Source organism: Ahaetulla prasina, chromosome 4, assembly GCF_028640845.1.
Source record: "Ahaetulla prasina isolate Xishuangbanna chromosome 4, ASM2864084v1, whole genome shotgun sequence".
NCBI classification, from domain to species: Eukaryota; Metazoa; Chordata; class Lepidosauria; order Squamata; family Colubridae; genus Ahaetulla; species Ahaetulla prasina.
Window position 1 is genome coordinate 129,182,902 of NC_080542.1, and position 14,028 is coordinate 129,196,929.

The 14,028-nt window shown below is 36.2% G+C and overlaps 1 protein-coding gene across 1 annotated transcript in view; it reads right to left on the bottom strand.

Moving 5' to 3' along the window:
• Positions 1-549: 549 nt before the first annotated feature.
• Positions 550-14,028, bottom strand: part of NRP1 (neuropilin 1) — a 172,506-nt gene continuing 159,027 nt past the window's right edge. Inside the window, 7 exon segments of the mRNA XM_058181143.1 lie at positions 550-3,829; positions 5,120-5,229; positions 5,318-5,348; positions 5,351-5,611; positions 8,981-9,037; positions 10,247-10,340; positions 13,210-13,481. Coding sequence (XP_058037126.1) covers positions 3,783-3,829; positions 5,120-5,229; positions 5,318-5,348; positions 5,351-5,611; positions 8,981-9,037; positions 10,247-10,340; positions 13,210-13,481 — 872 coding nt within the window. The 3' untranslated portion in view covers positions 550-3,782.

Genomic DNA, 14,028 nt, shown 5'->3' on the forward strand with positions numbered 1-14,028 from the left:
TAGCCTACCTAATGGTAATTTAGATTTTTTTAAAAACTAAAAGATGAATAGAAGACTGAAAACTAAAGGGCCAGATTGAAGCCTCATTTTTCTTTATCATAATTTTTCTAGGTCACAAACAGATATTCATGGGTGGCTGCATTGTTTGAAAATGCCCATAAATTTAACAAAAACATAGGTAAGACATTTGCTGAGTGATTAGGTCTATGATGGCAACCATTTTGGAACAAGAAATTTTCTTCTCATGGAAAACATTTTATGAGAGATAATTTTAAAATGTATCTGCTATCCCTGTAAAGGCCCCAATTTAACTGAGCTTCAATAAAGAATTTTGACCTCAATAACTGATAACTAATGACAGTCCTTTAATGTCTTGTGGAATATTCTGGAAGTCCTGAATGTAAATTTTGAATGTGATATTCATTGCCAGACGGTTTAGGATATGCAGTACATGCATTACGATTGTGTTTCTTAAAGAATGTCTTAAAAGTTAATGTATTTTTTAATTGACAGAGCTGTAAGGATAATAAAAGTCATGAATGTATGGGTATTTTATGAAAATGTTTAATTCAACTGTTTCTTTGGAATGTAGTAGTCATTGTCTGCAAATTTAAATTACAATTCAATCCTTTTTTTTTTAATGCTACTCAGTGTCCGAGAATACAAACGTCATTTAAAGTTAAGGCTTTGCTGTTCATTTTGAAATAACAATTTAAAAGTGTCATATTGTCATAGAAAATAAAAAATTTCTGTAAAAAAATTTGCACAAAATTTATAATGATACAAAACATGAAGCAATCATATACCAGTAAAATGAAATCATTTTACTACAGAAGAAATTTTATAGGTTTTTTTTTTGATAAAGAAAAAATATGTTATTTTACACTTTCAAAATTATGAAACAATCTAAAACAATATAAACTGAACATTTTGTAACACTGCCTTTACAAATTAATAACTTTATAAACATATAATTCTTAAATATATTTTTCAGTGCAAGATTTTTTTTTTCATTTAAAGTTGCAGTCTCATTTTTTTTTCTTTTGCTGAAGGGCAGTTTTCATTCAGTTTCTGTTTTACAACATCAGAACCCAGTGTTCTGCTCCAGGATTAAACAGCTATATCACCGGGGTTTCCTTACTTTGCTCATACTATTAGCAATCTGACTAAGTTCATACCTCTGCTCTGGCATATTCGCTCAGTGCTAAAAAAACACACATCACACATTCTGAACTTTGTTTTCCATGATGTTGTAGTACTACAATTACCAGATGCCTGGTTACAGATTATTCTTTGCATGGAGAGCAAGTATTAGGTTGGAATTACAAAATGAAAGTTTGCAATGGGCTATACTTTTGTCTTACATACTTTTGCTGGCTTAAGCTAACTACCACATTTGAAACAAATGGAGAATGCACAATGGTGCTATCAGGTGGACTGCTGCCAAAACTTATCTGTTCCAATGACAAGAAAACAACTAACCTCGCAGTTGTTTAAACAAAATCAAATAATTTAAAATTAGCCTAGAGTTCCAGGAAAGTGATTTTCCTTTTAACTAGAGGGGAAAAAAAATAAAAGCTATATGCAGGGCCTGTTCATGCTATCATGTTTATATTATCAGAGGACAATGCTTGTGTTTGCATTCTTTATATAAGTATACAACTTGACCATATTTTCCTTAATTCTTGCTCAACAACAGTGTGACTGACATATTGCGGCTGCATGTCCCCCTTTCAGCCTGTATGGTCTCCTGCAGCACTCTGCCAGCCAAATCAAGGCACGGGGGGACATGCAGCCCCTATGCCCCATTTTGGCTGCCAGAGACATCACAGACCAGTCCTTTGGTAACTCCAGGTTAGCCCCAAGGGCTAGATTTAAGCACCCCACAGGTCAGATCTGGCCCATGGGCCTTCAGTTTGACACCCCTGCACTATAACATCATTAGCCTAATTAATTCAGGTTAATAAAAATTGGAATCCAACATTTGGGCAGTCACAAATTCTCCATTAGTTCCTCTGATGTAGTGAAAATGCCCTACTTTGGGTTCTGCACAATGCCTAACACATCTGTTTGTTTTAAGTAAACACAGTGATAGCATGGATTGTACTCAGCTCAAGAATGGTGATAGGGATAGTTCAAAAGCATGTATGCTTTTCAGCTGTTTTAAAGTAGCATAATGTGACTATTCACATGCTTGAATCAATGATGCAGCTTTTATATTATCCAGTATCAGGCTAAATATAATGATCTTCAGTAAAGAGAATTTTTTCAAAATAGGCTGAAAGTAACTGAAGAGTTGAATAATGAATTGATGGTATTGAATGTAATAAAAGCCCAATATTAGAGCACATCTTTACATACATAAATTCAGGCACCAGCATATCTAGTTTTAAAAACATTTCATACAAGTGAATGAAGAAAGATGACACTTAATTTGGAAAATCCTGGAAATTGCTGCCCATTATAATAGTCAATACCGAGTTACATAGCCTAATACAGGTAGTCCTCGACTTACAACAGCTCATATAGTGTCCATTCAAAGTTATAACAGCACTGAAAAATGTGACTTATGACTGTTTTTCGCAGTTACGGCAGCATCTCCATGCTCATGTGATCAAAATTCATTGGCAACTGGTTCATATTTATGATTGTGTCCCAAGGCCATGTAATCACTTTTCGTGACCTTCTGACTAGTAAAGTCAATGGGGAAACCAGGTTCACTTAACAACCATGTTGCTAACTTATCAACTGCAGTGATTCACTTAACAACTATGGCAAGAAAGATCATAAAGTGAGTCAAAACTTTCTTAACAAATGTCTCATGTAACAACATAATTTTTTGGCTCAATTGTGGTCATAAATTGAGGATTACCTGGTCTGATTTATAGGCAGTTCATATGTGCACAAATTGTTAAAAATCCTTTTTTTCCATACCAAGATTAATATTGTACCTGTTACTTTTTGAGTTCTAGAAAGTACATGCTTTTGCAATGAAATCTGCCCCTCTTAAATAATGTTTGTAAGCACTTTTGTCACAGATCTTAAGATGCCTATGTGATTATTGACATAGAGTCCACAATACATGATGCAACTAAATATACATGAAAGAAGTGCAGTAAAAGTTATTTGCATTTGATCTTCTCTTTGGGATAATTAACTAGTAGAGCATTCAATTACAGTGTAAATTTATAACTAAACAATTGATTCATATACTCTTTTGCCACTGTGATTTTTTTTTTCATGGTAGATATTTTACTTCAATAAACCTTCTTTGGATGATAACTCATATTTACAACGAGAGCAGAGTTGTTAAATGTTTGCTCTGGTATGGTGAACACCAGCTGTTTTTAATCAAAGGTGCATTTGAATATCACATAAAACAATGTGACAAAATCAGTTTATGGTTCCCTGAATGCTTATTATGATTTAAGATCTTTAAGAGTTAAATGTGTCTTTTGGAGATTGACTTAATTCTTAAAAACATGGCTACTGTTGTTAAGTGAATGGAAGGAGCACAAGAACCCCAATTCCTTCTCATTAGAATGTTAACAGTACTCATTTTAAATCCAGTTTAGGATATGTTATACAATGATTTTTTTAAAGCAAATCCATTATTAGCAAAGTCAATGCATTACTACTTGTAGCAATATTAGTATGCCTCTACATTAGCATGAATGAGTCCTGCACAGAAACAATTACCCTTAAACTGGATAGCTAGGATATGGATGGGAAAAACACTCTTTGCTCTTCAACATCAACAACAAATTCTCATTGCCATCGATTTATATGAACATCTTGGACAGAATTAAAAGACTTACTTCATGGCTTACTAAAGGAGAGAGAAAAAAAAGATAATGTCAATTAATGCTGCTAAAAAGAAACCCAAAGATCAACTCTGGAAGATAACATTAAGACATATCCCTTATTTTAAAATACAGCAATACAAGAAAAGACAAAAATGTAACAAAATCCTCTCTCTCTCTTTTTTTTTTGCCATTACCAGCAAATTAGAGCTGCATTTTCCTTACCTTGACAATGGCAAATGCTTATGTAACAATCTATTCAGAGACAAAAGAGGGGAAAAGCAAAAGACGAAGAGGCCTTATATTTGAAAATACATTCTGTATGAAAGAACAATAAAAGATAAAAGGATAGGAGCAAAACTGCAGATTTTAAGAAAAAGGGGCTTCAGCAACATGAAATTGAAAAATAAGAAGAGAAGGAATTAGCTGCAAGTTGCCAAAATTTTGTTAGATCTTGCCTTCCTAAGGTTTTACTTATGCCAAAATATAATTCTTGTTAGTCAGTGGCTGTTAGGCAAGAAAAAGGGCAAAGGAGAGAGAGAGAGAGAGAGAGAGAGAGAGAGAGAGAGAGGGAGAGAGAGAGAAGGATGGAGAGATAAAGAAGGAATTGATGATAAAGCAATGAGGAGCAATACAACAAAAAGGCACTTGAGGAGACATAAACGAACCAGTGCCAAGGACTTTTGCTTTTTTCCCCATTACAATTCAATAATTCAATGCAGGACGCCTGGTTTGCCAATAGTTTGTAGGTAATGGCACATATCTCTTGTATGGAATTCACAAGCACAAAGGTGGAATACAACACTGAGAAACACCAATAAATTCTGACCGTATTGCTTGGTTAACAGAGTTGACACACTATACCAGTACTGACTATACAGTACTTCCCACCCACCCCCAAAACAAACACCCTAACCCTTCTTTGCCTATGCACGACACAAGCAATTATACACAAATACAGTATCAGGAATCCATTAAATTGCTGTTACTCTGATGTTTTTCCTTCTGGGCACTCAGCTACAAACAGGATGTCCATCCAATGGACTCCTGCCAAATTACATGTTTTGACAGCATCTTGGATTTTTGCACAGTAAAAAAAAACAAGTACTTATGGGCTCAGGGTCGGGAGGGGAGACAGAAGGAATGAAAACAAAGAATGGAGGGGCTAAGGGAAGAAGAAAGAAGAAGAAGAAAAAAGGCAGAACCAAAACAGAATACCCCTCTTAAGTCAATCATACTTGGTCTCAACACCAGCATTTGAATAGTTCAAATTAATTAATAGTTCAAATTAATTCAGAAACAGAAGTAGACTGTACATGATTCAGATTGTTTAACACAGATTGTTGTCCATGTCTTAGAATATCTGGTACACCCACTGAAGCTCCTGAGAAAAGCTTGGCTCAGCGTCTTCAACGCAGTTTTCAGCCTGTACAGAAAAGGGAGATCTATAAGTCTTTCTGTCTCAATGGTTTGAAATGTTTGAGCTCCTCCTCCTCCTCCTCCTCCTCCTCTACCTCATGCTTCTGAATACGTATTCTGTGTGTTCAGTTTATCCTTTTTTAGTTTGACACCATCCACAAGTTCGAAATTGTAGTTCTCCAGTGCAGATAAGTTTCTATCGGACATCCCATTGTGCCAACAGGCGCAGTACAGAATGACCCCACAGATGGCACCCAGCAGCACACCCAGGGCACTCATAGCGATGATGGTGATAAGAATAGGGTCAAGTGTTTTCAGCACATTGCCTGGCTTTCGGGAGATGTTGTCATTATAAGGCTCCCCATTTTCACGGTAACCAGGAGTAAATCCTACAGAAGAACAAAGAGACACAGAAATCATGGGGTGGCAGCATAGTCAAAACTGGGTAAATAGGACGCAGTATGAAATAAAAGAAGATAGACAAAGTTAAGTGGTGGTGTGTGATGATGCTATGAGTTTATGACTTAAGTAGGTCACTGATTCTGAATTGGAAGCCTCTTGATTTCTCTTGTAGATGTATGTGTGTGTGTGTTTTGCTATATTTCATAATATCTGAGAATATATATTTTTTCATCCTCATTTAGGCACTAAACATAGTGCCTAAAATTTAGGCACTGAATTAAGAGGCTGATTTTTTGTTTTGCTTTTTTACATCTGTACTGGAAGAGGAGTTATGGACTACATTGTAGAAAATGCTTCATCTCCAGTTTCCACTCAATGGAAGCAGAGAAATCTTTTTTTTTCTGTTTTCCAAAAACTGGAACAAATGCATCTTTGCTTTTGTCTGGTTATAAGACACAGGAAGACTAGGTAAAACTCAAATTATACAGCAGCTGAGAATATAGCACTGCTGAAAAATTCTGCATTTGATTTTGTGAAATAGAATTTGCTCCCCATAAGAATACCTTATCCTTCATTTTACAGTAATTTATCCAGCAAACTGCAGCCCTTCCTGGTTTGTATTAAATTAATCTCTTGTAACCACCTTCATGTGTCATTTAAGACTTGGAAATATAGATCAGAGGAGAAACTTCAGAATTATAGAAAGTTGTATAATCCAAGCAATAACCTTTCAGCCAAAGTCGCCTTACTCTCTAAAGTAAGTTCACAAAGATCACCAAGAATACTTCAATAATAAATTCTTAAATGCCCTGAGAATAAGTCAAAATATTTAAAAAAGCAGTTTTAAAGCAATATTCTGCCCCCAATGCATATTTGATTTCAGTAATGCATCAATGTAATCCGTCTATTTCTAATGCAAGCTTAACAGTGGTGAATGCAAGCTAATGTTAAGCTAATGCAAGCTTAACAGTGGTGAAATCTGGCTGGATCTATCCGGTTTGCGTGAACCAGTAGGTGTTCTGTTTCCCTCCCCCAATACTCCCAACAAAGAGTCAGTCAAAGGCCTTCTCTTCTACTTTATTTACATAGATAAATGTCCTGGCCACGTCTACCTATGGGCCTGCCAAGTTTCTGGAGATAATGAGGAAATTATAGATAAGGCCAGAATTACTCACGAATATATTTTTCCCTCCATTGATACAGTTTGCCCGCGCAAATTCATTGCTTTGTCCAAGACAAAAAACCAGGAAGTTCCGCCTCCTATTTATAGTCTCTGCAGATGTCACTGCATGACCACTGCATGACCACTGCTTAGGCACCTATTAAGTGTGCCCTGAGTAGTAAGCCAAAAATAATGGATGGATTCCGTTTTCTTTCTTTCTTTCTTTCTTTCTTTCTTTCTTTCTTTCTTTCTTTCTTTCTTTCTTTCTTTCTTTCTTTCTTTCTTTCTCTCTCTCTCTCTCTCTCTCTCTCTCTCTCTCTCTCCCCCTCCCTCTCCCTCTCTCTATTTTTCTTTCTCCTTCCTTCCTTTCTTTTTTCTATGAAAGTGTAGGCAGCTGGAAAACACAAATTTTACCAGATGACTGCTTCTGGTTGCTTGCAGAGATGCCTTTGAAATAGTTTTTGTTCTAAAAGCTTAGGAACTAGCAATAGCTGATGTCAGATGTTCAGTATTTTCAGGCTAAAGAATTCCAGTTCTAGGTGATAGAGCAATGGTCTTGAGATCCTCTGAATCTTCTGCATAAATGATTTATGAGATTTTTAAAGTACATGATAGGAAGCTTTGTTTCACATCATCTTTTGCCCCCCTTTTATTCAAATGCAATTATGGGAGAGTTGGAGAGATTGCAATTAGATTCTCTAATGTTTCTTCCTGAAGAATAAAAAGTTTGAATTAAAATGATCAGAACCACTGTCCAGGCTAGTTGTAAGGAAAATACCTCTTTGATTTGCCACTACAATGCATTCTATTAATGCAACTGTTGATATGTTTAAATATGGCTGTCCCAAAAGTGCTGTTTCAAAAAGCAACTAGACTTGAAGACATTTTGCTTCTCATCCAAGAAGCTTCAGTTCTGAAGAAGTTCTAGGATAAGAACTGAAGAAACTTCTCAGATGAGAAGTGAAACATCTTCAAGGAAAAACAAGTCCAGTTGTCTTTTGAAAAAGCATCTTTGGACAACCATGACCTGGATGACTGAGAATCCTCATAGATATTTGAACATGGCAATTTTGATAAAAACAATGTAAGCAATGGATTATTTTTTTTTTTGCATTTATATCCCGCCCTTCTCCGAAGACTCAGGGCGGCTTACACTATGTTAGCAATAGTCTTCATCCTATTTGTATATTTATATACAAAGTCAACTTATTGCCCCCAACAATCTGGGTCCTCATTTTACCTACCTTATAAAGGATGGAAGGCTGAGTCAACCTGGGGCCTGGTGAGACTAGAACCTGCAGTAATTGCAGGCAGCTGTGTTAATAACAGACTGTCTTACTAGTCTGAGCCACAGAGGCCCACAGAGGATATTGATGAATTTGACATAATCCTCTTAAAAAACTTACACTGTAAGTTACATTGGTTACTATATTATCTGCATTTATTCCTTACATTAAAAAAATGCAAAACATGTAAACAATATATATATATTTTAATTTGAATTTATATCCCGCCCTTCTCCGAAGACTCAGGGCGGCTTACACTATGTAATATTAATATAATATTGAGTGCTGTAGGCAAACAAGCATGTTAGTAATAACTGTATGACTTTATTTAGCTGGGTCATCTATATAATGTGGATGGACCTACTTGCAATGGGGATGCATACACCATTGGAAGAGTTGAAGGACCAGGTTAGAAACAGATTATGTCATGAAAAAAATCTATATGCTTGCTAAGAGACAACACCAAGTTGATGGCACAATCAATCATTTACCTAGTAAAGGTAAAGGTTCCCCTCGCACATACGTGCTAGTCGTTCCCGACTCTAGGGGGCGGTGTTCATCTCCGTTTCAAAGCTGAAGAGCCAGCGCTGTCCGAAGACATCTCCGTGGTCATGTGGCCGGCATGACTCAATGCCAAAGGCGCATGAAACGCTGTTACCTTCCCACCAAAGGTGGTCCCTATTTTTTCTACTTGCATTTTTACGTGCTTTCGAAACTGCTAGGTTGGCAGAAGCTGGGACAAGTAACAGGAGCTCACCCCGTTACACGGCAGCACTAGGGATTCGAACCGCTGAGCTGCCGACCTTTCGATTGACAAACCCAATGTCCTAGCCCCTGAGCCACCGCGTCCCCTCAATCATCTACATAAGTTAAAAATAAAATTTTTAATTTATATATATATATTTTACCTGTTTGATTAATATCTGGCTCTACTTCAACTATTTCATTCCCTGCATCATTTGATTCTGTTAAGCAAAGAAAATTGACATTGATTATTATAATGACAAATACTGACAGGTTATCATGCTGCCAATAATGATACTGAGAATTTTTCTTTCTTTTCTAAGTATGATTATGTTGGTTTGATGGAGTTGTTCATTAACCTGATTTTTAGAAAATTAGCAAAGAAGAAAAAAGCCCTCTCTACCATAGCATGGCACAGTTTTAGTGCTATCAGCAGGGGATTTTTGTCTCAGAGAAATGAAAATCCACATATAAAATTAGCATGTTTCATTCATTGCATTTATAATCTTGAAAACCAATGCTATTAATCAGTCATAAGTATCCTTTAGCCATGAAAAATAATTATGTTAACTGCAATGCATATATAAGGATATTAGAACAAAAATCTGCTGTTTAAACTTTTATTTGATAAGACTTTGACCTGAATGACCAAAAACATGTGAAATTAATTCCAAAATTAGTCTATAGGTAAGTAAGTTATCTATAGTAAGTTTAGTATCAATCTTTTCACTCAGATCTTTAAGGCTAAACTATTTTGAAGCTGTCAGCTGTAATAATTTTAATTGGTTTTAACTTTTGTAGTACTGGATAGCTTATTGTTGTTCAGTAGTTCTAAACTTATAGTCTGCGGACTTCTTGGAAGATTTGAAGAAATGTTATGATTTAAATCTTGAGTTAAATCTTGGGGGTCTGTGCCAAAGAAGCTATTTAAAGGGAGTCCGTAGTGAAGAAAAGGTTGAGAACCACTGTTGTAGTTCATTCTGGGATTGGCATTACTATTATAAGGTTACAGCTGCACTAACTAATGTTTTTATGAATGGTCAACCTATTTATACTTTAAGCAGACTTAGGGTGTCCTATACTCCAGATCAGCTATGAAGCTTACTACTCAAATCAAGCATGTTTGAACTCACTGAAATCACCAATTTTTGCACAGGGCTAAGCTCTTGGGGTAACGTATTCAGAAGAGAAATATGAAAAACACATGGTAGGAAAAAAATAAAGGTAAATCAACTATTGACATACAGGGTCCAACATTTGTTAACAAGATTGCTGTAACCTTTATGTTTTATATATATAGGTAGAATCTCTGCCTTGACTATTTATTAAAAAGGTGGAAATAAAAATGTAATAACAACAATAGCAATTACCAGTAGATTCCAGAATGTTCAGTATGGTAAATTTTATATTTACTACCAAGTCATACTTACTTCGGCATTCTTCCTGGGTTAGGTGGCTGTCAAAGTTAATATCATCAACTGCAATTCCTCCATTTCCCTTTCCAATTTCTCCTTCCACCATTACCTGATAAAAATAAATTACATTTTGCTGTTTAAAACTCTAATGGCCAGAACAAAGTCTAGTTATTGAATTTTTAAGCAAGCATATATTGAAGAGACCAATCTTCTGTTATCTATCAAGGCTCAAGATGTAATGTGAAAGTACCACTTTATGAAGAAACAATTCTTTCAGAGAAAGTGCAATTTTACCCTCAGGGTAAAGTGTAAAACAGATTGTACTGTTGTGAGGTAAATCAGCATTCAGAGATCCATACAGTTATAATATAATCTTTGTAGGTTTGCATATTCCCAACATAACTGATATTGCGAAATTTTTACAGAAGTAGCTAATAAGGAACATGTTCCCCTTCATTTAATTCTGTTATCATGTGGTGGATTAAATTAATAATCCAAAATTATCTTTTGGGATTGCAGGCATTTTTAGATGGACATTCTCTCAAAATGGCTGCTATGGGATTTACCAGATGGCAAAGTGAGGTTGCTCATTTCTTTCCTTAGTGATCTGGGATGCTTTTTGCAACCCCAATTTAATTTTCCTCTATTGTTTTCCTCTGAGTGTGAAGATAACACTGAACTCCTCTCACACATTATTTTATTTATTAAAAATACTTGTGGGACCAATATGAGCTTGCCTCCCATTTCTTTTAAATTAAAAGAACAAAAGGCTGTGGAGCCTTACTGACCCCCAATGTTGAGTGGAAATGACAACTTGCTACAGTCAATTCACTGCAGGACAACTTGCCATGGCCAACTTGCCGCTTGGCAACTCACTGTGACACAATTTAACAATTCTATTTAATTATTTAAAATAATTAAAAATATTTTAATTTTTGCCATTCACATTCTGTCCCTCCTTTTGCATCTTTTCTTTAATGATTCTATTCCATCATTTATTTGATATTAGTGTAACTTTTGCCAGCAACAAGTTGTCCTGTGACAAGTTGGCCATGCCGAGTTGATCCGCAGAGAGTTGGCCATGGCAAGTTGGCCATGATGAGTTCGCTGTGGTGAGTTGGCCATGGTGAATTGAAATAGACCCAATGTGAACACCACTTTAGTGAAAGGGGAAGAGGGAGGAGGAAAAGGTAAGAGGTTTCCCAATATACACCTTAACTATAAACCATGGTGGAAAGAAGAGTTATTTTAAGCTTCAAATGAAAATGTCCAGAATGGTTAAACCAAAGTCTTATGAAAGGTATGATTAAAGTACAGGTATGTCACCATCTGATGGATGGTGCTGATGATAAGGAGTCTCCTGCAATGGAAGACCCTCTTCTGGAAGATTCTCCTGTGACCTTCAAAGAAATTCTTCAAATATGTTTATGTGTTAAGATGTTTAGCTATTGCTATAATTCTGTATTTCTATTTTGCTTATTTTTGACTCCTGTACTTTTTTCATAATATAATTCATGTATAAAATATTAAACTATAAGTAAGTTGGCTCAAAAAAAGGATTCCCCTCCCAAAAACAAACAACATAAGAAAGAAAATGAGAGCAGAACTGCCTTCACTTGTAGATTTGATGCCATTGGGTATAGATGGCAAATTCATATTTAATATGGAGTGAATAATTCAGTCTTTGCTTCTCCCAAACACAAATAGTGTAAATATAATTAGATATGATGATATGATTATGTCTGTCTTCTGCAACCTAGTGCTTCATAGACATGTTGAGTCTCTCAGAATTTCTAGCCAACACAGTTTTTGAATGTCATGATTAGGAACTCTGGAAGCTGGCCCCCAAGCACATCAGGAAGCATCACATTAGAAAGCTGTTTCATATTAAGCAAAATAAACATCAATATTGCCAGCCTTTATTGGCAGCAGATCCTTAGGTCTTTCCCACTCCTGAGATCCTTTCAGACATGAGTAAACAAGCTATGAATTTAGGGCAACCCGAGGATCTAGTTTAATTACAAATGCACTTTGTAAATAATTGATTATTATGGCAACACCAATGGGTTCCTCCACCAGCACTCCAATGGGCATGAAGGAAGGAGCAGGAGAAGTATGTATTATGGAAAGGAATGCAGAAGATCAGCAGGTGTCAGCCTTTCTAGGCAGACCAGACAAGAAACATGACCAATTCTATGTTATTGTAAGGTTGTGTTAACAGAATCTTGCAAGTCTGAAAGTACAAATCTCACCTTGTCTTCTTTGCAGCCTAAGAACTGGTGGTGTATGTGTGTGTATTTGTGTGTGTGTCCCTGCTGAACTTCTTTCTCTGCTCATTATGCAGCTGCCCTTTCTTATCTGGCTGTTTCCAAGATAGCATTTATCTCCTCCCCGCTTTCCAAACTCACTCTTACATATCATTATAGCAAGAGACCTTTTGTTCTGCGTGGAGGAGGTTCACTTCAACCACTTCAACACTTAACCAATTACCACTGAGGTTTAGTTTTTTAAACTGGAGTTTAGAAGTCTTAATTTTATTCTCAGCAGTACAGTAAAAAAAAAGAGGAGAAGGATGTGGGGGAAGAAAGATGGGAAAGCTGGGAGGAGGAGGAGGAGGAGGAGGAGGAAGAAGAAGAGAAGAAGAAGAAGAAGAAGAAGAAGAAGAAGAAGAAGAAGAAGAAGAAGAAGAAGAAGAAGAAGAAGTAAACTACTGCTACCCTTTTGATCTATCATATTTTTGTCTGTTTCTAAATAAACCTCACTCGCCTAAACTCAAGGATCCCATTTTGCTTTGGCTGGGACCCTGTGCTCACTGCATTGGTATCTTAATGAAACTCAGGTCTCTGTTATTCTAGTTCTTATAACTTCCTTCCCCACGAAAGATAACTTAACTTAACTTAACGTGGGGATTCAGTCATGCACAATGCATGGAATGCTATTGACCCAGCCCCCTATTATGCTTAAATTTCTTGGCCTACCTGATAATGTTTCACAGATTTGTGGAGAAAAACCCGGCCTTCCTTCCAGCAGTTTCCCTGATTTCCACTTAGTGTCCATAAGACCCGATCGTATTCTTTAGGGATCTGGTACCGCAGTTTGATTCTTAGTGTGCCGACGTGAGGGCCCGACATATGATACCAGAAAGTCATGCAAAGGGCATAATTTTGCAGGTTGATGATAGGGCTGATGAGGCGGACAATTTTGCCTTTCTGGTTTTCATCAGCTTGGGAATAAATAAAATTGCCATCTCCTATTGTGACAAAACACTTCATTAGACACAATGACCAAATTTTGACTCCCTTTAATCTGATAAACTTCAAGCATTAAAACACTAACAGGCTTTTTCTAAGGAGCTGCAACTGAAAAGCTTACTGAGAAATATCTTGGCATGTATGGGTATGCCTATCTCTTCCTTCCTCTTCCAAAACAAACTGAAATTTTCTAAATGGTAAGGCATCATTTTAGTAACAGCATGGAGAGATTCCTAAGAAACAATGTGCTGGGTAGTAAGAGTGGAGATATTAAGATGTGTTTCCGCTCAGATCAATTCATCCCATCCAGTTTTCATTTGTGCTGTATGTATTTCTTGTGCTTTATGGTAGAACACTTATAAAATATGTACATATTTTAAATGCAATTTGTCATAAAATATACTCTTTGCATGGCGTTGTAGTAAGTTATTGAATTGGGAGGATGCATTAAACAAGTAGAAGAGCAGATAATTCTCCCTCTCACGTTACTTTGGAAAGTGAATGTCAGATAAGTTTGCTTCTAAATGTAGATTGAAGAATACTTTA